The sequence below is a fragment of the Lepidochelys olivacea genome (assembly GCF_965140295.1).
Source record: "Lepidochelys olivacea isolate rLepOli2 genome assembly, chromosome: 8".
NCBI lineage: Eukaryota > Metazoa > Chordata > Testudines > Cheloniidae > Lepidochelys > Lepidochelys olivacea.
This window is the reverse complement of record NC_140418.1, coordinates 83,928,658-83,955,540: the sequence shown is the minus strand read 5'-3', so window position 1 is coordinate 83,955,540 and position 26,883 is coordinate 83,928,658. Positions and strand designations below refer to the sequence as shown.

At 39.3% G+C, this 26,883-nt stretch overlaps 1 protein-coding gene across 2 annotated transcripts in view; it reads right to left on the bottom strand.

Annotated features, from left to right (window-relative positions):
- PIGK (phosphatidylinositol glycan anchor biosynthesis class K) overlaps positions 1-26,883 on the bottom strand; it is a 128,960-nt gene that overhangs the window by 85,146 nt on the left and 16,931 nt on the right. For both annotated transcript variants that reach the window (XR_014712729.1, XM_084637179.1), the window contains exon 9: positions 13,414-13,586. Coding sequence is in view for 1 of the 2 variants with exons in the window: in XM_084637179.1 (XP_084493305.1) it covers positions 13,414-13,586 (173 nt within the window). In the remaining variant the exon portion in view is untranslated. The remainder of the gene's footprint in view (positions 1-13,413; positions 13,587-26,883) is intronic.

Sequence of the window (26,883 nt, the reverse complement as noted above, 5' to 3'; positions counted from 1 at the left end):
TCTTTTCCTTTTTTTAAAACACATTATTCTAATGAAATTTTTAATCCACTATCCAATACAGCATCATTTTCTATCGTAATGTATTTTAAATCTAGCCATCTCCTTTTATGACTGTTAGAACGCTCAATGATCCTGTCATTTTTATTTATTTTCCCTTGACTTTTCACTACGTAAATTCTACTGTACTGTATTAATTCTGCCACTGTATTTGTTCTGTTGATAGAAGTCCACTCTGTGTAAATTTCTCTTTATTTTCCATTAATAAATATAGCCATATTATATATATAAATTTTTACAGGGTTAATTAATGCCACACAGGCAAATAGAAAATACAAATATATTTACAACTACAGGAAATTAGCAATAGTACCAATAGCACTTCATGTATTAAGCTTTTAACAACTTTTCATGATCAACAAAACATTTAGTAAAACAACAATTACATTTTTGTGTTGCAACAACTTGATGTTAAACACAAATGCGGTAGATATGTAATTACCAGGTTTTTTTCATAAACAGTATGTGGAACTTATCCTAAAAGGTTTCAGATAAACAGAATTGCTTGGCAATTTACAGCACTCCTACAGATAGATTCACAACCCCACAGATGAAGTACTGATCCCATTTCAGAACAGGAATCTGCTAACTTATATGTATCCTGTGACGGGTTCAGTCACAGAGACCTCCTTGGGACTGTCACCTGATGTGCTGAGACTACCTCTGAGCCCGTTTTCTCTGCCAGTTTGGGCCTCCACAACCCTGTCTTGTTGAGCCAGATATGCTAATCTGCTGCAACACAGACCGAGGGTTTGACCCACACCCCCAAAAGCTGCAGACTTAACTGAAAACGGCTTAGCAAGTGCTCCTGTCTCTAGCACCCAGCTCCTAATGGGATCCAAACCCCAAATAAATCTGTTTTACTCTGTATAAAGCTCATACAGGGTAAACTCAAATTGTCCTCCCCCTATAATACTGATAGAGAGATATGCACAGCTGTTTGCTCTCCCAGATATTACTTACTTACTCTGGGTTAATAAAGAAGCAAAAGTGATTTTATTAAATATAAAAAGTAGGATTTAAGTGGTTCCAAGTAATAACAGGCATAACAAAGTAAGTTACCAAGCAAAATAAAACAAAACATGCAAATCTAAGCCTAATACAGTAGGAAACTGTATACACATGAAACTCACCCTCAGAGATGTCCCAATAAGCTTCTTTCACAGACTAGACTCCTTCCTAGTCTGGGCCCAATCCTTTTCAGAACAACGTTGCGGCTTATGGCCTGGGTCCAGCAATCACACCCCCATAGTTACAGATCTTTGTTCCAGTTTCTTTCAGGCATCTCTTTCAGGTGGAGAGACCATCTCTTGAGCCAGCTGAAGACAAAATGGAGAGGCTTCCAGGGCCTTTTATATTCTGTCTCTTGTGGGCAGAAACCCCTTTGTTCTTCTGCGCAAAGTAACAGCAACAAGATGGAGTTTGTAGCCACCTGGGCAAGTCACATATCCATGAATGATTCAGCTTTTTGCAGGCCAATGCCATAGTTTACATGTTAGTTTGAACATTCCCAGGAAAGCTCAGATGTGGATTGGCATCTCTCAAAGTCCATTGTAAGTTAAGTGTTTCTTGATTGGGCACTTACTGAGAATAGTCCTTTCTCAAGAAGCTGACCAAATGCTTCACTGAGGCTACTTAGAATCAAACACATTGAGATACAAGTACATAGCCAATATTAATAAATTCAAATACAAAAATGATACACACATACAGACAGCATAATCATAACCAGCAAATTACAACCTTTCTATAGACACCTTACGTGACCTCCTTTGTACAAGATTTGGTGCAAGTGTAGGATCTTGGTTGCAACAATGATCTATACGGTCACAGTTCTTGTCAATAACTTCACATATACATTATTTTTAATGATAAATTTTACTTAAAGATATTTTATATAAAAACTAGGGCTGTCAAGCAATTTAAAAAATTAATTGTGCAATTAATCGCACTGTTAAACAGTAATAGAATACCATTTAAATATTTTTTGATGTTTTCTACATTTTAAAATATATTGATTTCAATTACAACACAGAATACAAAGTGTACAGTGCTCACTTTACATTTATTTTTGATTACAAGTATTTGCGTTGTAAGAAACAAAAGAAATAGTAGCATATGTACTCATTCATAAGCCGAATATTTTTGGTAAAAAATTGACACACCAAAGAGCTGGGGTTGGCTTATAAATGGGTCTACACCAAAATTTGATGATTTAAAACTCTATGAAATCATTGAATTGAATATCTAATACATTGTTGTTTTGTCTATTTGGAGTGTCTACAGGCACAGAGCCCCTCAGCTCCCTGTGGCTGCGGTTAGCTGGGAGTGGCGAACCTCGGCCACAGAGAGCTGAGGGCTCCATGCCTGCAGATGCTCCAGGTAAACAAAATGTCCCAGCCTGCCAATGACTTACCCTGATGGGCCGGGAGCCATAGTTTGCCAACCCCTGAAATATAGGGTCGGCTTATGAAAGGGTCATACAGTTTTTACTATTTTTACCTATCCATCTTGGGGGGTCGGCTTATAAACGAACAGCTAATGAACGAGTATATACGGTATATTTCAATTCATCTAGTATAAGTACTGTAGTGCAATCTCTTTATCATGAAAGTTGAACTTACAAATGTAGAATTATGTACGAAAAAACTGCATTCAGAAATAAAACAACGTAAAACTTTAGAGCCTACAAGTCCACTCAGTCCTACTACAGCCAATCGCTCAAACAAACAAGTTTGGTTACAATTTGCAGGAGATAATGTGGTCCGCTTCTTGTTTACAATGTCACCTGAAAGTAAGAACAGGTGTTCACATGGCACTGTTGTAGCTGGTGTCTCAAGATATTTACGTGCCAGATGTGCTGTAGATTCATATGTCTCTTCATGCTTCAACCACCATTCAAGAATACATGCATCCATACCAATGATGGGTTCTGCTCGATAACAATCCAAAGCAGAGTGGACTGACACATGTTCATTTTCATTATCTGAGTCAGATGCCACCAGCAGAAGTTTGATTTTCTTTTTTGGTGGTTCGGGTTCTGTAGTTTCCGCGTCGGAGTGTTGCTCTTTTAAGTTATCTGAACGCATTCTCCACACCTCGTCCCTCTCAGATTTTGGAAGGCACTTCAGATTCTTAAGCCTTGGGTGGAGTGCTGTATCTATCCTTAGAAATCTCACATTGGTACTTTCTTTGAGTTTTGTCAAATCTGCTGTTAAAGTGTTCTTAAAACGAACATGTGCTGGGTCATCATCTGAGACTGCTATAACATGAAATATATGGCAGAACATGGGTAAAACAGAACAGGAGACATACAATTTTCCCTCAAGGAGTTCAGTCACAAATGTAATTAACACATTATTTTAAAAAGAGCATTATCAGCATGGAGGCATGTCCTCTGGAATGGTGGCCGAAGTCTGAAGGGGCATATGAATGTTTAGCATATCTGGCACGTAAATACCTTGTAACGCTGGCTACAAAAGTGCCATGGGAATGCCTGTTCTCACTTACTGCTGACTGCTTCTTACTTACAATGTCACCTGAATCTCCCATAACTTGTTTGTCTTAGCGATTGGCTGAAAAAGAAGTAGGGCCGAGTAGACTTGTAAAACTTTAGACCCAACATTGTTTTGTTTTGAGTGCAGTTATGTAAAAAACAAAAAAAAAAATCTACATTTGTAAGTTACACTTTCACAATAAAGAGATTGCACAACTGTACTTGTACGAGATGAATTGAAAAATACTATTTATTTTATCATTTTTACAGTGCAAATATTTGTAATCAAAAATAATAATATAAAGTGAGCAATGTACACTTCGTATTCTGTGTTGTAATAGAAATCAGTATATTTGAAAATGTAGAAAAACATCCAAAAATTTTAATAAATTGCAATTGGTATTCTATTGTTTAACAGTGTGATTAACCGCGATTAATTGTTTTAATCGCAGTTTAATTTTTTGAGTTAATTGTGTAAGTGAAGTGCAATTAATCGACTGCCCTAATAAAAACCCACATCCTCCTTTCCTTCTCCTGACCTAAAGAAATCACAGATTGATAATACAAAAACTGTTTCCACATTCAGCAGCATTGAGTTAATCCTGCATATTACCTCAGGGCACTACCTAATAACCCGCAATGTTTCTAGGTCAGTTTTCGAAATTAAAGAGTGATGACACAGTTTTATGCTTAACAGTACTGCCATCTTCTGGTTCAAAATACCACCCAGTTCTAACACACAATTACTACTGGAGCTAATAAAGTTACATAAACCATTTCAATTTATCCTATTGGAGAGACAGAATACTCAAAATCAGATTTCCCCTACAAAAATAAACTTTCAATATTTTAGTGTTATTGGTTTATACTGTAAAAAGGAAGGAAAATGCTGCCAGAGAACTTAGAGTTTGATTTAAGAATATTTACTTTGTATATTTTGACATTGGATGTGCTGCCAATTTGTGTTTTAACAGTTATAAAGCTTTAACTCTTTGAATCTCATTGTCTGTCATTAAATAATTACACTGTTCAACACACACACAATTTCCTGAAACTATGAATATGTAAACACATAAAAATGCTAAAAAATGCTTAAAAATAAACATTATCTATCAAAATCATAAAAATATAAATAAAAACACCAAGCCTACACCTATTGTGTGAAAAGTAGAAAGCGTTATTTCTAGCTAAGGAATATCTTTTACAGATATTTCCCATTCCATTAGCTGTGTCTGAAACTTAACTTCCAGGGATTTAGCCCAATTATCAATATGAACTTCCACTATTTGTTTTAGGAAAGTATTAAACAATGAAGCTTAATTATCAAGGATAACAAAGCTAAAAATGACTTTACTTTATCGTGAATTCACTTTACACTATCACTCGCATGTGAAAAGGACATCCCTAATTTGTACTGTCACCTCCCTGGGTAGAGATCTCCTCCTCATGACAGGAGCTGAAAAGGAAGAAGTGACCTACCTGGCTAGTGAGAGCTCCTACCTGAGTCTGACAGACGGAAGGCTCGAAACTTGATAAACATCTTAAACTCTGCAAATCCCACTTGTCTAAAATATGGGATTTCTTCCACCCCTTACTGTTTCCATCAGATCATTTTAGTTCACTTAAAAAGGGATTTTAAAAAAAAAAAGCAACTGAGACCTCAGGATCCCAAGACCTTCTATTTCTGTGCTGAAACTGGCAGCTCTAGGTTCAGTCTGTGCTGAGGTGTTTGTAAAGTGAAGCCTATGAAGTTTCAATAGCTCTGATTGAAAGTGCTCTGAAGAAAGAAACGAGTATTTTTTTTTAAATGAAACTTTTATTCTACTCACAAATATTTCACTACTTGGATGTGGGTAGAAAGAAAGCTTTTTCTTTTGGGTAATTGCTGGTTTCACTTCACAGAAGTCTCAACCCAAACCAAGTGAAACTTCAAAGGTTATACACATCAGACATCATAGCTGATGCTCAAGGTGAAATTGCCAGCTGTAATCTGGTAGCACAGCTATAGTTAACGAGCTGTTGTGTGACTGTGTAATAAGATAACAGCTAAGCAATCATGTAAAACAAGGACAAAGTTCCACTGAAGAGTTCTGGCAAAGTCAAAGCAGAGAGGGAGAAAGAACCTTGAGTGGTTTGCCATCTGTATGATCCCAAATGGAATTTCCTTGTAATACAAGGCTGCATTTTTATTATTTATTACCTGTCAGGAGTAAGCAGCATTTTAAAAAAACAGTCCTTATCTCTTTGAATTAATTATGTGCATTAGACTCTAGCAAGTTCAAATGCAAGCAAGAGCCCTTTTTTCTGCCGACTATTAAAGGCTGAATTGGATTCACATCTTCCTCAAGGGCCTCCATTTCCTGAACAATGCTAAAGGTTGAGAAAATGGAACGAGCTTTGGAGAAAGACACCACCAGTAGGATAAACAAACAGCTTGAGCAAATGAACAAGAGGGGCCTACAGGCAGCTTCTGGCCTAGATGGTGAGGATGTGCTGATTCCTATGGCACCCCAGCTACAAATTAAATCTGCCCTTGCCTGGCAGAACCCCTTGTGAAGGCAGCAGCATAAACACTGCTTGTACTCCTGAGGATGAAACCTCCTAGAGCGACAACTGCTTCCACTGGCACAGTTTGACCCCGTTATGCTATCTGGGGTAACTTTAGTCCAATATTAATTGCACAGGTAGAAGCTAAGTTGAGTAAGGGATGGATAATCCAGTAGACTTTTTAGTTTGTCCAGTGCTCAGCAGGTATGCCAGAAACGTGATTCTATATGATAAGTGGGATTTTCACTACCTATGGATATCTGTGAGCCAGAAGGGGAGAGACATTGCATCAGGGATTCTGATAACATCATGCTAACTTCGAATGAAATGACATAGCCTATGAATATATCTTTGCTGCAGAGTTAGCCCAGGCTCTCGCTCAAGCGTCATCCTAACCCTGCTCCAGTACATATATAAAGCCTCCCACCTGAGTTAAGTGGTGCTTTCAACCCAGCCTAGCTGGCACAACTGAGGGTGTGGGTTAGAGCATGGGTTCTGTTTTCATTTGGGCTCATAACCTTCCAACTTTGTAGTGAGGAGACAGGCTAAATCACATGAGTGCTATCAGTCCTCTAATGCCTTCCCCCCACGTTCACAGAAGGGGAGACAAGTTTTCCCACAATTTTCTCTCTCTTTGGTAGAATAAAACTCTGTAAACCAGAAAATGTTTACAGAGTTAAATAATAATGCTGAAAGTTAAAGTGACTAGGTCCGAAAGCCTCATGCTAGAGGCCTCAGGGCCTTGCCTCACCCTGCCCCAGAAAAGAATAGAGGAGAAGTATTCCAAGCAGCCTAGCGTGGCTACAGGGGAGCAGCCAATCAGAAGCTAGAAGGGCCATATAAAAGGAAGCAGCAGAGGCAGAGCAGTTAGTTGCTGCCTGGAACTCAAAGAGGCAGCTCTGGGTACCTGACTGGCTAGAAGTGCAACAGGACCGCAGACAGCTCACTGCAGGCAGGACTGAGCCCAGGAAAGGCTGCCAAAATTGGGTGCTTGGCTGGCTGGAAGTGCGGCAGGACCATGGACAGCTCAGTGCAGGCAGGCTGAGCCCAGGGGACTGAGCCCAGAATCTAGCAGATTGGGCGACGGTCCCATGAGGGGCACTGGTGGTCTGGTTGAAGCCTAGGGAGGGCTGCTAAAAGGACGGCAACCAAAATGGGCCCCTATTGGGCTGGTAAAGATGACAGTATCTCCAGGAGGAAGCATTTGTACTACAGCCCCATACCAGGGCTGTGAACAAAAACTAGAGGCTGTGTACCCAGAAGGGGGGGTCAGCATGCGTGTGACTTGGCCAGAGGGCTGAGTCACTGAAGACTTGCTGAAAGAATCATCAGCCAGGGAGAGTGCCTGCGAAAGATGGATGCTACCCCATTCAGAACTGAAAGAAAAGAAGACTCATAGCTGACTAGAAGGGAACGCTTGCAACAGGCGGGTGCCGCCCCATTCTGAAAGAGAGATCGCAGCCATGTACTGGCCAGAGAGGGGTGCTTGTGAAATGCAGGTGCCGACACCATTACAGTGACCCAGAAATGGGAGAAACCACGGAAGGGGCTTTGAGTTCTTTTTTAATTATGTTATTGTAGGGTACCTAAAGATGTGTCCCCTTCTCTCCTCATTCTACAATTTTTATTTATTTTATATTTCATATTAAAAATTCAGATTTGGCTTACCCAGAAATCTCTGTGGTGGCCGGAGAACTAGCAAGACAAACCCCACATGAAACAAGAGGGAGTGATTTTGAAAAAGGAAAAGCAAATCCAAAAAAAGGCACAAACCTCATTAAAAAACATTTTGTAGGCCACCTTAAAAAAAAAAAGATTTAAAAATATGTATTATACCCAGTAATCAAATGTATAAATGTGTACAGATTAAAATATTTTATATTTATATAAAAATATGCATTACACATTTATAAACATCTATGTATAAATGCTACAGGGAGTGCTAACTCAATACTGAGTTACTTTCTTATATTTTCTTTGCAAAGCTTTTTCCTCTTTAAATGTTAAGGAAAATATTATGCTTGCTTAGTAAAATTAATATAATTTCTGTCCTTTGCAGTTCTTTAAAAAAACTTTTGAATAACGTTATTTGTTATACAGTTAAAGGAAAACGTAAAGAATCTTTTCATTGCAGAATTTTTAAGATGCTAAAAGAAGTCCTATTCCTAAAAAGCCATTAACACGCGACAGAAGCAATAGGGTAAAATATCAAAAGAGAACCCTTAGCTAGTCCATCTAAACATTTGAAAGGCTCAGAGTTAATGTTTTGGTATATAAAGTAATGAGTTCAACAACTTAATTTACCATTAAAACAATTTTTTTTTGAAGACCCCTGAATAAGCACAGCATTAGCCAAAATAACCTCATGAAGAACGGAATGTACATTTAAATAAGCTTCCTTTCTGCCTAAATTATGTTAGTAAGATCACTTTGGCAACATATTTGAAAAAAATGTTTATTTTTTAGACTTTACTGTCAGTTTCACTGCAAGTAAACACAGAGGGTTGAAAGCCAGAACACATACATAAAGGGTATATGCCAATGATTTTCTTCTCAAAATCTCATATCCACATACCAGGAAAAATAAAAATCTTATTTAGAAATACCCTTTAGGCTCAAAGTTTGCTCATGATACAATCCCTATAAAACAGTACAACCAATCTACTGCAGCCAGCCTAGGGAATAGAGATAAGGACACAAATACTAAATAGGAGATTTTAAAAATATGCAAATTATCTTCATAATATAAAGTGAGGGTCCCAACTCAGAAAGGTAATTCAAGACAGAGGAATTATCTACAAAAGAGCTCTTCCAATTCCAGATACCTTGGAATACCTAAAATCCTTACATTAAAAGATTTCAAAAGTTTCCATTACACCAATTTTTCAGAATTGTCTCCTGTATATTGGTGTAATCATGGGAAAGGGTGATACTCTGTCATGCTATATTACTTAATGAAGTTTATTGAAGGTATTTGTTTATTGTCCAGGCACAGCAATCACATTAATTTTAACAGTGGTCAAATATTCAAGAGTTCTTAAGTGATTTAGTATTTTAAGTCCCATTTTCAATATGCAGAAAATTTGTAGGATTATCACTGGGAAGACCATTGACCCACATATTTAAATTAGAAACTATGTTTATGTTCAGCTAGGGAAAATTAAATAGGTAATCTGGACTGTAAATGTTCAAAGTGTCTCATTACAAGTTAATGTCATAGAAAAGTTCTACTGCTTTCTAACATCACCTTCATCAACAGCTGTACAGAAGGTTTAATAAATTCCTCAGACAAAATCCCACATAATAAGCTTTTTTAGTACAGCAGGCCCTGCAAAGTTGTATTTCAGTACAGCATTGCTTTTTTAAAAAATTTTTTTTAAAAACTCTCAGACTCAATCACAGCACAGCCCACTCACGAATACAAAAAGTGTGGACAGCCACTCATTCCATTGTATACCACATGAACTGCCTTCACCGCCTTTTTTTTCTGTTCCCACTGACTAATGTTCAGTCGCAACTACAACAATCACTTACATCCAAAAGTAAGATTAGGATGGCACTTACTGAATTGCAGTCTTAATTTAATGTGATATAGAAGCTGGAAGAAGAGCCAGTATAAGACCAGCCAACCTACCCAGGGCCAACCACTAAGTGATCTGTGGAGCACAGCAGTCCACAGTTTGACGAACTCTGATCTCTACTAATTACCATTTCACACTATTGTCCTTCTACATGTCTAGCACCTCCTCATCTTTGCCTCATATCTCAGTCCCCCTCCAAGCCAGGGACTGAGGGTTGTGACAAGGGTGTGTTGAGAAGGAGGATGATCTGCCAGACATTTAAAGAGGACAATACTGGGAAATGGTAATGGGCAGATAAATTTATTCCTAAGTTTTTTTTGCACTTAAAGTTACTTTTCCTCGCTGTTCACTGTAGTGAAATATAGCTTTGAAGACTCTTCCATGCTGAGAGCTAATTCATTTGAGGAATTTATTAAACATTCTGCACAGCTGTCTTTGAAGGTAGTTCCAGAAAGCCACAGAACTTTCTACACTGCTCCAAAAGGCTTTTTCTATTTTTTTTTTAAAAAAAGTTATGTTTTAAACCATACCAACAGAGCTACTGAAAACTGAATCCTGAAGCACTATAAAATACATTGCTGCTTGAAAAAAAACATTTGAATACTGTAGAACACCTAATATTATTTTACAAAAGACCAGCACACAGTAGATCCATATGCTGTATACACCAGATAATAATACTACAAATCTAACATACTAGACTAGAAGCATCAAATATGGAGGTGTCTCCCACTTACGCTAGAACTCACCTACCTGTTACTACTATACTTTGTCCCTTAACTTACCTACAAGTCAACACCAAAAATCAGATTTTTCAGGCCAGAAGGAAACACTATAGTCATCTAACCTAACCTCCTCTGTAATACAGTCTACAGAATTTCATCCAGGTGTACTTCCTTTGTGTGTGTAAGTAATAATATTCAGAAGTGTCTAGTCCAGGGGTGGCCAACCTGTGGCTCCGGAGCCACATGCGGCTCTTCAGAAGTTAATATGCAGCTCTTTGTATATGCATCGACTCTGGGCTGGAGCTACAGCCACCAGCTTTCCAATGTGCTGGGGGATGCTCACTGCTCAACCCCCAGCTCTGCCACACGCCCTGCCCCCACTCCACCCCTTCCCGCCCCCTCCCCTGAGCCTGCGTACCCTTGCTCCTCTCCCCTCACTCCCGCTGAGCCTCCTGCACACTACGAAACAGCTGATCGGGAGATGCAGGGAGGGAGCGGGAGGCGCTGATAGGCGGAGCTGCCAGTGGGTGGTAGGCAATGTACATTGGTAAATTCTGGCTCCTTCTCAGGCTCAGGTTGGCCACCCATGGTCTAGTCATACACACCAAGCCAGTACAAGCATGTGTGCCTGGCATCATAATAGTTCCATACTCATAACAGTACTTCTTCAGGACTAAAAATTAAAGATTTACTGTACCTGACTGGAAAAGAGGTCCCAGAACCTGCCTCTACCATTATGCAGAAATTGGAAACCAAAGCAGTTGTTTTACATCCTATCAAGCTCCAAAACTTCTACTATTTTCCTAATGTTGCTTCCACTCATAAAAGATAAAAACTACCTTGACCTTAAGAATATGAGTTAGAAGAGGTACTAAGGCAGTTTCAGTGTTAGTTTAGGCTTTGATCTGTATTTCAATGCAAAATGTGGAGGCCGAATACAGCATGAAAACAAAATGCAACTATATTAATACAAATTACACTAAGTTTTGAATTAAGTGAGATTTCATTTCCCCTCTCCCCCCAAAAATGCACCTATGTTGCACTAACTTTCCCTCAAACTCTCAAAAACAGCTATCCATTATCCCTTTCCATAATACAGGGTGATATTTCATACCATGAGCAATTCTGTACAGCGTTCTAAGAAAAATGATGAATCACAAAATATTTATATCCATATCTATAGCTATCTATATACATAAATCAGTCTATAACTGGATTCATATTTCTTCCTGGTAGATGGCAACACAGTGTTCTCAGGTCATTTTACAAAGGGCTGTAACAGAAAGGCAAATACAACATGACGGAAACTCAATAATACAAATCAGTCATCTTGTACATGCTCCCAATAGATGGCAACAGAGTACCAGAAATACAATGAACCTAAGGCCTTGCTTAACTATTATTGAAATAAGAAGCCATCAAAATGGTTATCAGTGGGCCCACTCCAACAAATACTTATGCCTAACTAACTTTACTCACATGAGTAGCCTTACTCAAGCCCATGGTACTATTCCCATAAGTAAAGCTACCCAAGGGCACAAGTGTTTATGCAGGATCAAAGCATCTATTAAGAAACCTGGCAGAGGGTTGGGGTTTTTTTTGTGTATAGCAAGCTACCTCATTGACCATCTCAGAGGAAAGATGAAGACGTATAGAGTTTACTAGCAGTGATATGAAGTAAATAAATGTTTGTGGCCTATTTAACAAGAGCTTCTAATAAGGAAAGTAAAAACTGGTTTGTTAAAAAGCTTTTGTTGATGGCCATATCTTGATCTTTACAACATAGTTTAGAAAAGGGAGAATTTTTCAACAAGTAAGTATTTAGCCCCCAAATTCCCATTTTCCAGGCACTTTTCAGCTTTCTTCAGACAGAATGATCAGCCATACATCATTTTGCTGCGTGAAACTGGCTAGGAATTAGGCCAAAGTGATGTCTGAAAGTACAGTGACTGAGTTTAGAGACAACTATAAGAATTCTTTAGAGCCTTAGATTTTAGAAATATTTATCTCAAAGTATCAATTTAAACTGAAAACTAGAAGTCCTGTTTTTATCATACAGTACTTAAGAGAGAATACACTTCGTCAATTGGCTGACACTCCCTGTATCCCCTCACTCTCTCATGTATACATACTACATGGAGCTCAAAATATTATTGCAGAGTTGCTTCTCTGTGGCTACTTCTCAAGATTTAAAAGCTTTATTTTCAAATAAAATATCATATTAGAAGACACAGAAGGCAATCCTCTGGATTTTCAATGGAAAATTAATCTAAAAATAAAAGGGACAATCACATTCCCCCAGAGGAGGGGCTGAGATATTTTTGGTGCAGGCCGGTATAGAGAGGATTTTGTACCTTTAATGAGAATCCTAAATCCACCACAATTTTATAAAAATAAACATGGACAGTGCAGACTGGGCTTGCACGCTGAACAGGTGCTGTTGGGTGCCAAAATGCAGCAGCATTATATCAGCTATAAAATTCCTTATGGCTGGATTCTCTAGTCTAAAGCCACTTTGTGCTATGTAGCCCTAAACCATTCAGACAGCCATGGGGAGAATTCCTCTTGCGCAGGTGTTCTCTGTACCAGTGGCTAGATGGAAGAATGAGGCTCAGCTGCCTATTGGACCCAGCGCCCGTCTCCCCCACCCCCACCTCACATTGCATAAGAGGAAGGAGGAGGATGTGTTGGAGTGGTACAGGAATGGGGGCATGGCAGAGCAGAGCTTCACCCTGCCTGACCCCACCCTGCCTGACCCTCCAATGATGCAAGTTAGAAGTGCTCCTATTCACCCCTAACTTGCGCTGGAGCTGTGCTGCCCTGAATAAGGGAGTTGCAGCCCCCCATGTCAGATGGAGTGGAGAATCAAAGCCTTACTCATTAAAATATACTGCATGTTCACAGACTTCATATGGAGTATAAAACAGGTGGGTACAGCTACAGTATATGTTCTCTATACATGAAGGTATATGAACCAAAACTGAAAAAAAAAAATATATATATATACCTGATTTCCAAGCCAACTAAGTTAGGATCCAGAGCAACAGTCTCTGTTGTAATTTCCACCTTTCGTACACTGCCAAAGAAGTCTGTTATTAGAACATTCTGAGGATCTCTCTGAAAAAGATCAGTCCGGTGTCCAGGTGTAGAAACACACAAACTTCTAGGGCATACCTGAAACTGAACATAAAAAGGATAGTTACGTTTTCTCTCTCACATTTACTCTTTAAATTAGTCTCTGTTGGTGTCTGTCAGAATATTGTTGGGAAAGGAGAGACAATCGCTAAACAAAATAAGCATTGATTTTACAGGTATCAATAACACATGCAATGGTTTTGCACACTTAGAAAAGGCGATTTAACTAAAGAACTAAGAAGTGCTGCTTTGTCATGATTATGCATGTAGAAACCTCTTCCGCTCTTGATATGCATGTAACTCCCATTAACTCTAATGACAAAATTAATATTAAAGAGGAGTTATAGGCAAATCTTCTGGGAGAAAACAAGCCGTTCATCAGAACAAGCTGTTTTTCAGTGTACATGTGGCAACTTCTGAAAAATAATAGTAGGTGGGAATCCTATAGGTTGATCAAAGGGAGGCAAGTGAGGCTAGATAAGTGTTCACACAGCCTTGGAAAGTCTACTCAGTAGCTAATTAAAAAGGTTGCAAAAATTAAGCAAGAAAATTTGGATTCTTGACATAGGTCCAGAGGAGCCAAAATCCCAATAGTTGTTTCCCTTCTACAGCCTATAAATTAACTATGAATTAGAATCATCACATATTAAAAATAATTTAGACTTATTTTAAGTTAGTGTAGATGTGTCTGCAGCTCACACAACATATTATCCAGAGATCAGTGCCATTGCTATGCTGAATTCCAAAATGCATCACTGACACTCCTGTAAAGGCACAGCCATCAAGGGAAGGAGGCAGTAACAAACTTATCCAGGTTTTCTTTAGACACCAAGAAATTCGATATAGCAAAGACTATACTGAGAGTATGTAGGCATCAGTGGGGACAAACTCAACTTAGTATTTCAAGTGGCTGTAAAAGTTTATTAAATAAGTAATACAACAAGACATATGGTTCTAGCAACCTCTGAAAGCAGGGGCACAAAAGGAGATGATAGCATCACTGCTTATGCATCATTGCTGTCCAACCTCTTCTCCCCCCAACCTTTCCATTTCTGTAAACACGGCTTTTCAGATCTAGACATGTACCTTCTTTCCAAAACCATAACAAATCCTCCTAAACCCATGGTCTAACCAGGTGTGTATTCCCATTCAAAGTATCGCACTAGGGTATCTCCAAATCTCACTTAGGTATGTGGGAACATCCCACCTTTCTAACCTCTACAGGCAAGGGATGGTGGGTTACTGCCCAGTCCATGAGAAGCCACTTGATCATAAATTAAACACACAACATTATTAGGGCTGGAGAGGACTCTGGCTATAATTCTTGCTGCTAGGACCAAGTACCCAAATTACAATCCTCCAAAACACAACAAATGCAATCCAAGACCATTTCCTTGCCATCGCTTAGGGAAAGATTTATGAATATGACCCCACTCTCCTGATTCTCAGTCTTCCGCTCCCCAGTAGATATTGCTGCCTCTGATAGGCCATAGGAAATACAGAACCAAATGGAGGAGTGGAAGGTGAGAACAGTTCCTTAGTGACAGAAAGAGAAAGAGCAAAGATTCCTCCAACTACTGGCCCCCGTTTAAGGATGGCAACAAACTACCAGGCAGCTGGACTAGTATTTTCTCTTCCCATTGGAACATCATGATGTACTAGACTAGTAACTAGATGGTGCTGGCTCTTATCAGTTGCTTTTATTACCACTGGAAAAAACAGTGTTTGAACCAAAAGGTGTTGCCAAATATCTGCTTTTAAAAAAAACAGGAGGAACATCTAATAATATTTCCTATGTACCTGGCAGAAAATATGCAAAAAGCCAGACAACTATGTCACCAGCCAGGTATCCTGGGGCTCACCATAACACAGCTTATATAGCATCATGTAGCAGTATAGAAAATACAACAGTTAGGTAGCAATAAAATCAGAGTGGTCCATTTGATGAGACCTATTCATAAAAGATATCAGAGAAAACAGAACCTTCACTTCCACATAGCTGCCTATACCCATGTATCTCCCATCCCATTTACACTTGGGGTGCACACTGGCTGCAGAGCTAGAGTCATCTTGGAGGATTACATCTGTGTTTTTAAGCATGGCACTTACATTGAACTATGCTACTCTCCAGACTCTTTGCTAACTCACCAACTCTGGATCCCACCCATGCCTTACCAATTCTTCAAAGCATTTTGCCTTTTCTTGCAGGCAACCCCTTCGTTTACTGTTCCAACTTCATTGTATACTGGCACAGGAAAGTGATCAGAAGGAAGAGAGAAGTCTAGTTTTCTATGGTTGTTCTTAACCAGCATTAGCAGCTCTGGAATTGGGGAGACACAAGAGCTGGGCACATGGATGAGTTTGGCTGTATGTCTTCAGATAAGTGAGTACATAAGAGATTTCCCCTGTGGCCATCTTGCAATCACAGCTTCTTAAAGAGAAAGATCAATTATTTTCCTTCGCTCTTAGCTCCTCAAAGAGCACAACCTTAAAAATCTAAATCTTTAAAGCCCATGAATATCCATAATATTTGTTTTGTTTTAATTCACAAATTATTCAAGACATAAGTCTTCTATACTGCAGCTATGCCATAAAGCCACTGCACTGGCTAGGAATGTTGTAAAACATTGAGTAACCGTAACAATTTTATATTTCTGTAATGTCAACACCACCACAAATGGAGGTGTATAAATGATTCAACAAACTACCAATGACTTTTCAAAGCACATCATCCATAACTTTTATTTATCAGTTCCCAACAATTTCAAACCTAGCACCAAAGGGTTTTTGATTGAAGTTGACTCTGTTGCAAACAGCTTCAAAGACCTCAGAGCAAAAGCTGCTTACTAATTCTTCTTTATGTTAACTACTGAAGGCACATGACATCAACACTTCTTTTATCTGGAAGCCCATTAATCCGCTCTCTTATTGGTGAAACAGTCATGACAAATTCTTCCATTTTATTCCTATAAAACTGCCAATTCAAAAAATCCTCCCTCTCTTTCAACAGGCACATTCTAGGAGTGAATGAAATCTGTGATGAACTGTATATGAAAGGGATTTAAAAAACACATCTTTAAAAACCCAAAACCATCCTCCTTTAGGGTCAATTGTGTTTTTATCACAAGCCCAGAGGAAAGGGTGCTGTGTCAGCTGCACTGCCCCAGGAATTTCTCAGGAAACAGTCTGCAACTCTGAGTGCATCCCTTCTCTACCTAGCTCAGTGTACCTTCCTCCATCATGCTAATGGACCTGTAGGCACCAATGAAAATAAAATCATAAGAAGTATACATTGTCTAACAGAAAATAACCAGTTTGCCCCGGAAAGGGTTAAAGTTAAGGTAACTGCAGAGGATAAGTAATTACCAATTCAATTATTTCATTGATCTGCTCACCTGAAGAGCATATTTTGCTTCCAGAACTACAGATTTTATTTCAATCCATTGTACCTACATTCACCTCTAACTGCAACAATAAAATTCAGTTTTGAATCCATGAGAAGAGTTTTGCTCTGCTAAGCATAGATAGCAAAACCATTCTCTGCCTTTTTAGGCTTGAAATCAGTCAAATATCAAGTTGGAAGTGTCAGGAGTGCTAAAAGAAATAATCTGGTTGCAAAATACAAATAAATAAATAAATAAATAAATAATAAAGTGTTAGGGGTATGATAGCTCACTGTGCCATAATCATTAGATGCCAGGCAAAAGCTCATACATGTAAATAACGATTAAAAATGAATGTTGGGAGAATTCAGAAAGTCAGAACTCTGAAGTATTTCACTTCAGCCTAATCCTGTTATACTTCATCATGCCAAAAACCATGCCATCAACTTTAAATTAAGTTTCAAAGTGTTCTTATTAATTAGTTCAGCAAACCAGGGGTGGGAGTGGCAAAGGGGACTTATGTGATCTTTGGATGTACAAAGAAGGAGTGGTAAGTAGAAGTAAGGAGGTGATTTTACCACTGTACACAGTATAGGTGAGACCAACACTGTAATACCGTACACAGCTCCAGGGTCCACATTTTAAATAGGATGTTGAAAAACTGGACATGTTGCAAATAAGAGGCACAAAAAAGACTAGATGGCTAGAAAAAAAAATGTGTTATAGTGAGAGACTTCAGGAGCTCAATCTGTTTGTTTATCAAGCATTAGACTGAGAGATGAAATGATTGCAGCATATAAGTACATTCATGTGAAGAAAATATCAGGCACTACAGAGCTCATTAATCTAGAGAAGAAAGGCAAAATACAAGCCAGATGCCAAAAAAATTCAATTGCTCCCAATTCCATACTCTGTCTTTTGCAGCAACCCCTAGTGGAGGCAGCTAGACTGACTCTTGCTCAATTTCAGCCCCAGGTTCTTCCTGTCCAATGGTTCAACCCACCCTGCACCACTCCTTGATGTAACAATGTGGCATTGCAGAAGGTCTTCCGCAGAGCGCCCTCTGTTGACCTGTTCTTTGGCCATGTGATGGCTTCTTTCTGTCTATACCTTCCATGACCTAGCCCTCTGGCCAGGTCACCTTTCAGTTCAGTCGGGATAACGAAAGTCCAACTGAAACATCCAGACAAATGAGTCTTCCGCCCCTTTTGGACTTTTCTCTTCATCCCTACTCTCAACCCCTGAGGAGTTTTATGCTCCTTAAACTGAGCACTGCCTTCCCAGGCCTTTCCCCCTGGATGCACTTCTACTCAGCAGATTTTCTTTTGGATGACAAGGTATAGAAATAGATGCAGATTTTTCTTCTAACCTAGAGAACATGAGTTTAATATATAAAATTTACTCAAATAGGTCAGAGATTAAGGTTATAAAGTAAAACCAGAATAAAGGCCCATTCCCTTCTGTGGGTTAACAATGGTCTTAATCTTCACCCACAGTAAATGCGGTCTATTGCAGCTCTAGGCTGTATGGATCGAACACTACCTGGGGAGATGCTCCTCAGTCATCTGGTACCCTGTGATATGTCAGTCATTCCATAAAGTGCTCTTGCTGTAGGCTCTTAAAGAGACAACACAGCCAAATGCAGCCCAGAATTAGTTTATATTCGTAAGTCTTTACGTTCTCCAAGACTGCAAACAGCCACTTCTGCACAAAATAAAGTCACTCTATAGGCAAATATGTGCTTCTTGGCTAAGAAAAATAATTAAGACTAGATACTAAGTATTTAAGAATATAAAACAGAGTATGCCAATAACAATTACTTAGTTAAAAAAATCTCTCTAGAGAGTACAATTGTTTTTACAGTACCTATTAATACATGAACTTTACTAAACACTAAAATAAGGGGGTCGGGGAGAATAAATTATTTACCAGTTTAATATAGAGTATGAATGGCAAGAGGGGCAAACTTCTCCTAATCAAAAAATTATTTGAAATTGACAGGGGATAGCACTAAGGAGATAAATAAGCAAAGTAACAGAAGATAAAATTACTTTTAAAAATTTGCAAGAGAAAAATGTGGTAGCATTTGATAGACATGTGTAACCTGAGATTTCACTCAATTTAATAAAAATCACCAGAAGCAGCATGTCATGGACAGAGTAAAGATGCTTCCACTCTGTAATATGGTAACACCCTGTTAAGTAGAGAGAAATATAATGACCATATTACTGTATGTTTCTCTAAACAAAAGCTCACTGCTGTAATGATTGTTTTGTCTCTGATATTTACATAGTAAGGATTTGTAATCCTGTTAAAACTTCCTAAATAAAGAAATAAAGAAAAAAGAAAAGAATAAGCATAACTATACCATAAATAGTGTAAACTGAAATACCCCCAAGAGTAGATTATGTGCCAAACTGTTGCATGCAGCATGGGTAGCAGCGTCAGAGGACAAAGTCTGCAGAGCCACTACATCCCCTAGCCATGCAGGTGGGCAGGAGGATTGGGAAATGGGTGGAGTAGAGCACAGCAAGCAGGAAGACCTTATTCTCTGCTAAGAGCTCAGGTGGGTCTGAGGGGGAGGTGATTTTAAGAAAAATGGCTGCTCTGAATATCATAGGGTATAGGAACACCTTGAAATTGCTACACTGCTTCCTAAAAGATTACACATTAGAAATAACAGGATACAATTCCTTTGAAAAACAGCACATGGAAATCAGAGCCACCAACAGTCTACCAGCTCAGATCAAACAGGCCAACACAACAGCAATTAACCTGACAATCAAAGCTGGAGTCTTCCCAAAGCAAGAATATCTCCATCCAAATACCCACACCCAAAACCAGGAGACTGTTTGTTTAGTCACTATTTTGAAATGATCCTGCCAAATAAATTTTAGATTTTCTATAAAAACACAGAACTATGCTATAAACAAAGTACTTGTAACCTGCAGTTCTTCTGGTACAAACAGAAAGCTTTTCCAACAGATTGCTGCCACTGTGTTTTCTTCCTGCGTTCAAACTGATAGAGTCACATATTCCTTAAAAAATGTAACCAACATAAATGCTCTTGAATAAATACCATTTAATCTGTATTTTTTCTTCTAAATAAGAAGAATTCAGAGACTAAGAATGAAATTGAATATAGACATATAACTTTTAGTTTTTCTTCATTCCCATTTTATATTCAGCCTTTGTAGAGAAAGATGTTATCATCAGTTAAAGGTTTTTTAAAAAGACCTTTACTATCACAACAGCAGCTTTTATTACTACAAGGAAAATGATTAAGGAGCAACTATCTGCAGAGGCTGTAGAAGTGAGTTACTTCTTATGATGGACTGTACATATATCAGATTCCTTGGATTTGTTAATAGAAGCCAAGTACCTGTTTGACAGTTCAGATCCATTATGTATAGCATATGGTTTGAAGCAAGCAATTTTGGCAATTTTCAGAACAAAAACTAATAGGATTTAATCCTTCCGAGAGGAAGCATGATAAAAATGCTTTAAAACCTAGAATATTCAATTTCAGAAAGAAAACAATTACACTATTATGCAATAATATATACCAGAATATCCGATAACTTAAAATGGAGAGCTTTTAGCTTTCTCTTCTATGTAGATTGTTTGTATAGCTAATTAAAAAATATATATATTTTATTGGAGGAGTCAGGAACCTCTATTTGACAAACTATTAATATGCTCACCTATCGTATGTAAGCAACTCGTATTTGCCCTATCATAAAAGTAAGTACTGTATACACCTCTCCAATGATTATCTTTGTAAAGGTAATAGAAACTAAAAGGAAAACTTGGATTCACTTGATTCCATTGAAACTGCTTGAAATAGCCTAAAGCACAAAATGACGACTATTGCCTCGTGCACTTTGAGGTTGGAGCACATCCATCCTGTCAAGGCAAAGGGTTCATTTTGATCATCTACTTAGGAGGTTACTGGAACCAGAAGACTTGAAGGGGAAAAAAAGGATTACTTACTTGTACAGTAACCATCATTTTCTGAGATGCATTGTATACATATACATTCTGCTGCAGGTATCTGTGCAAACAATCCACTCGAGTCAGACTTTTGTCACCAGTACCACTAGGCAGCACAAGAGCCCCTGCTCGCCTCGTGCCTCCATCTTCCTCTCTTTCCCTTCTCACTGCTGTATATAATTTCCAAAGTAGCAAGGAATGTGTATGTCCACAACACATCTCAAAAGATGAACAGTTATTCTACAGGTAAGTAACCGTTTTTTCTCCTTCGAGTGACTGTGCATGTATATATTCCACTGCAGGTAACTCATCAGCAGTTCCCCTACAAGCAGAGAGACTTCAGATCATCTGAATAGAGGCTGTAACCACAGCTTGCAAAAGTCGGCGTCGATACAAGAGGCTTGAGGAATGGCAGAAGATCTGAAGGAGAACATCCTTCCTGATTGACCACTCGTGCTGATGTACAAAAATCCTGTGAGGAAATCCTCAAAATGTTTCTCTCGTTCCTGGAAGGTGAAAAGCCTTCAGGAAAGCATTGTGATGAATGCATAAATTCCATAGGAGGATCGCCTCCAGGCAAAACTGAGGCAATCTTGCACTTCTCTGCTTGTTCAGATAGCAATTCTTACAGACAAAACCACTGCCATGTTCTATCACTTGGTTCTTGATGGTGGACAAATATCTCACAGGCCCAAAGAATAGCCTGGGGCACAAACACATTTATGTGGAGTGAAATTTCCTGAGGTGACTAAACAGCTTGCCTCTGGAATTGACCAAGATGGGCTCCCCAAACTTTAATAGATGCATCAATTATCAGACTCAGTCAATTCTGGAGATAAAAACAGAACTCCTCTGCACACATTGGGGGATCCAACAATCAAGAGACCGAAGCACTTATGCGGCTACACGAATCTGTATGTCTGTCCAGAAGGTGCCTGGGAGGACAATATACTGATTGGAGCCAGGCCTGCAGAGAGCAAAGGTGAAGTCTGGCATGCAGATCTCCATATGTGCATTGGGCCATATGGCCTAGAAGCTGAAGCAGGCACATGCTGATGTTGTGGGGGGTGAATTTGAGGCTTTCTAAGAGAAAGGCTACAGACTGAAACCTTCTCTGGAAGGTAAGCCCTGGTTGTTATGCTGCCAAGGTCTGCTCCTATAGAGATTATGTGCTGTGTTGGTTGTATTTGTGATTTGTCCAAATTCAGTTTCAGGACTAGACGGGAGAACAGCTGTTAGATTACTATAATGCTATTTTGGACATGGTCACTTGATACTTCATGAACTAGCTGATGACCCAGGTAAGGAAATATTTGAATGTCCAAATGGTGGAAATGAGGTTACTACTACTGTCACACACATGTTGATGACCCTGGGTACTGATGACAGTCTGAAGCGAAGGACTGTGTACTAGTAGTGAATTGAAGGTACTTCCAAGGGCAAGGATGTATGGCCACATGGAGGCATGCATCCTGTAAACTGAGAGCAGCATACAATTTCCCATCTTCAAGGAAGGGATAGTAGAAATGAGGGTGATCATCCTGAACTTGATTTCCTTGACGAAACAGTTCAGCTGTCTTAGCTGTACAGTGGGATAGAGGCCATAAGATTTCTTTGGGACCAGCAAGTACTGGGAATAGACACCTTTTCCTCTGTGCTGGTAAGAAACTTCTTCCACCACTCCCATTTCTAGAAGAGACCATCTATCTTGAAGTAATACATTCTCATAAAAGGATCCCTGAAAAGGATGGAGAATATGGGTTGGGAAAAGAGAAGTAGGTAAACTGGATACCATTATCCCTCTTTTACCATGCTTTACCACTTGTCTGATATTATGTCCCAAGCACAGTGAAAGAAGAACAGGCGTGATCCAAAGGGAACATATATCGTTGGTATGCAGTCCTTGACCAAGAAGGTCAAAATGATTGCTTGGAAGCTGCTGCAGTCTGGTAACCAGGGCTCCTGACAATGAAGATGGCTGGCAGCATCGAGGAGGTCTTGACCTTCTTAGAGGCATATTGTGACCTCTGTTGGAAACAGGGCCTTGAAGTAAGATTGCCGCCTAAACTGTTTCCTCTTTGTAAACAGAGTATAAACTCCTAATGAACTAAGCATTGCATGAAAGTCTTTCAGTGTGCACACAGAGTCATCTGTTTCAGCAGAAAACAATTCAGAACCGTCGAAAGGTGAGCCATCTATTGCGTTCTGCAACTCTCTTGGAATGCCAGAAGCCTGTAGCAAAGAAGAAATCCAGCCTCATAAATTTCTCATCCTTGGGAGTGGTCTCCTGGTTGAATCTGAGTCCCCTGCATCACAGTCAGGGTCTAGTTCCAATGCAGGTTGCATCGCATCTTTCAAGAGACAGACTTTAAGATGAAAGAGCCTATTTTAGTCCCGGTGAGGAAAGAATTACATATTGAATAGGACAGGACAAATCAAGCGGCTCTCATGCCTATCTGTGACAGGAGAAAAGAAGCCCCGAACATGGTACACAGCTTAATATCTGGGTATTTTTTAATAAATCAATCCTCCAAGTAACTACTAAAACTAAACTAAGTATAGTATCATTAAATAGTAACTATAAATACATACTAACTATACACAATGAAGTTCTGAAAGCTAGCTAACTGAAGCAAATGCTACAGAGAGGAAGAACTGAGAGGGAGGCAGCAGCCATGCCCTTTTATGCCCTTGCCTGAGAGCACAAGGGACACCAGGATGTATGCACGCTTAGTGGTACTGCTGGCAAAAGTCTCTGACTCAAGTGTATTGGGCACACAGACCATACTCTCAAGGGTTTGGTAGAACTTTATCACACTCTTTTGCCTGCCACCATAATGATGTGGCTCCTAGCTGTCATCCTAATGTATGGGGGGTCGGGGGGGGAGAGGCGCTGTGAAAAATGGTGCGAGAGGCAAGACTGTGGCAAAAAATCTCAGATTTACAGATTTTAAGGCCAGAAGGGTCCACTATGATTATATAGTCTGACCTTTTACAAAATACAGACCAGAGAATTTCACCCAGTAATACTTGCATGAAGTCCATACCTTATGGTCAAGCTAGAACGTATCTCTTAGGAAGACAATCTTGGTTTAAAGACTACAAGTGATGGGAAATTCACTGCATCCCAAAGTAAAATGTTCCAATGGTTTATTACCTTAACTGTTAAAATTTGCACCTTATTTCCAGCCTGAATGTATTGTGACAGGGTCAGGCCACATGGCTCCAGGAGAGTGATAGAAGGTAGATATATTAGCCCCAGATTAAGCAGGTCCCTTTTCCCTGAGTAAGATAATGGGCTGTTCCAGAAGAATCAGGAAGTTGCCGGAACCAATTAAGGCAGGCTAATTAGGACACCTGGAGCCAATGAAGAAGCTACCAGAATCAATTAGGACAGGCAGGCTAATCAGGGAACCTGGTTTTAAAAAGGACCTCAGTTCAGTTAGTGAGGTACGTGCGACGAGCTGGGAGCAAGAGGTGCTCAAGAAGCAGAGAGTGAGTAGGCGTATTGCTGGAGGACTGAGAAGTACAAGCATTATCAGACATCAGGAGGAAGGTCCTGTGATGAGGACAAAGAAGGTGTTGGGAGGAGGCCATAGGGAAGTAGCCCAGGGAGTTGTAGTTGTCACGCACCTGTTACTGGAGACACTGTAGACAGCTGCAATCCACAGGCCCCTGGGCTGGAACCTGGAGTAAAGGGCAAGCCTGGGTTCCCCACATCCTCCCAGCTCCTTATTTGATATAAGAGTAGTTGACCTGGACTGTGGGTCCCACCAGAGGGGAAGGTCTCTGGCCTGTCCCCCGACCCATTAGGTGGGCCAGCAGAGACTGTGGAGATTGTTCTCCTCCTTTTCCCCAGCTGGCCAGTGATGAGGTTAGCTGAGTGAATGGCAAGTTTGTGCCACTAACAAAAGGAGCCAAACTGAGGACTGCCGTGAACCTCTGAGGTGAGCAAATCCGCAAGAAAGCGCAGAACCCACCAAGGCAAAGGAGGAACTTTGTCACAGTATCTAGTTTAAGCTTCCAGCCACTGGATCTTCTTATGCCTTTGCCTTCTAGATTAAAGTCCTCTACCATCAGAAATCTTCTCACCACTTAGGTACTTATGGACTGTGATCAAGGCACCTCTGAGCCTAATAAGATAAACAGATTTAGCTTCTTAAGCCTTTCACTGCATAGCAAGTTTTCCAGACCTCAAATCATCATCCTTGTAGCTCTTTTCTGACCCTTTTCAAATTTTTCAACATCCTTTTAGAAGTGTGAGACCAGACCTAGACATATTATTCTAGTAATTGTCTAACCTATACTGCCTAGCTATTTCTACTGGATAGTTTCTTGATTATATAACCAAGAAACATATTAGCCCTCTTAATCACAGCATTGTATTAGGCGCTCACATTCAGTTGATTAACCACCATGACCCCAAGCCTTTTGCAGAGTCACCAGCTTTCCAGGATACAGTCCCCTATCCTGTAAGTGACCTAAATGTCTTGTTTCTAAGTGTATGACCTTATATTTGGCTGTATTAAAAACACATTCAAACTCAAATCACTTAGATACATACTGATCTGGGGTAAAATGAACCTGTCGTCATTTGTCACTCCAGCAATTTGATCGTCATCTACAAACTTTACTAGCAATGATTTTATGTTTTCTTCCAGATTAGACAAAAATACTGAATTATATTGGGCCAAGAATAGATTCCTGGGGACCTCACTAACACCACACCATTTGGATGATGATTCCCCATCTACACTTATTTTTGACTTACAGAGATCTGTCTGTTAACCAGTTTTTAATCTCTTTAATATGTGCGACACTGGATTTGTATAGTGCCAATTTTTTAAAATCAGGCCTGGACAAGGAATTTGTTCTTCTTTAAACAGGTACCCTTCTTTAAGCGGTCCAATTCAGTCACTGACCAAAGTATTCCCTTCAATTTCTCACAAGACATAAGCTGTTTATTTTATCAGGGTTTATAGTTATGGCTCTTAGGGATGCCTCAAGATGAAGGCATGGTGGAATTTGACATCTGTAACTGGAAGTCAGATTCCCTGAAGTTCATTCACATTATGACTCAAGATAATATAGTGTATTCTGATGGCAAATCATGATATACATTTGTGTCCGTCCCCCCCCCTTTTTTTTTTTTTTGGACAGTGATGCAAGTCTCCTTATCCCTCAGATAGTATCTGGGTATAGTATGCTGCTATAGGGTTTGCTGTGCTACTTCAATGTACTGCTGAATACTTTGAATTTGGCCACTGAAAGACCCATACAATTATAATTAAACATAAAGAATATAATTGGACTTTTCTGGTATTTTGTGGATGTCAACATTTTTTAGAAGTCATTAAAGCGATGGAAAGGACAGAGGATTTACAGATTTGCTATGTCATCAACAAGGTCTGCACTAACATTTCTAACTAGCTGAACCAGTTCACCCTATTTTCCAGATGGCTATTTATACACTTTAAACTGCTGTTGAATGTCTGGTACTGTTTCTTTTTATAAGACAACTAATTCCTTTGACTACAGATTGAGTGTTCCAGCCAAATTCATTCCAATAATGTTTTTTTTAAAATATGTACAAAATCAATAGAAAAACTACTTAATCCTTGTGACATAAGTTTTGTTCTAAAATTCTCCACAACCCATCATAAATTAGAATACAATGTAATTAAATGGATTTTCATACCCTTGGTAGAAAATGTCAGCATATTAGTCACTGAATCAATTCTATATCAACACAAAATCTGTCAGTGTGGGCTGCTTTGTGTGAAATCTACTACACCTCATCTAGCAGCAAGGCTGACACCAGCCTCCACAGACATTGACATAAAATGTTTGAACAGCTGCTCCTTTTACTGAAATGGAGATTTAATGTGTGTGGTCAATGGTGGCTCTTAAGTCTCCGACGACAACAACATGACAGAATTTACTGCAACAAGCCACAAAAGCATGAT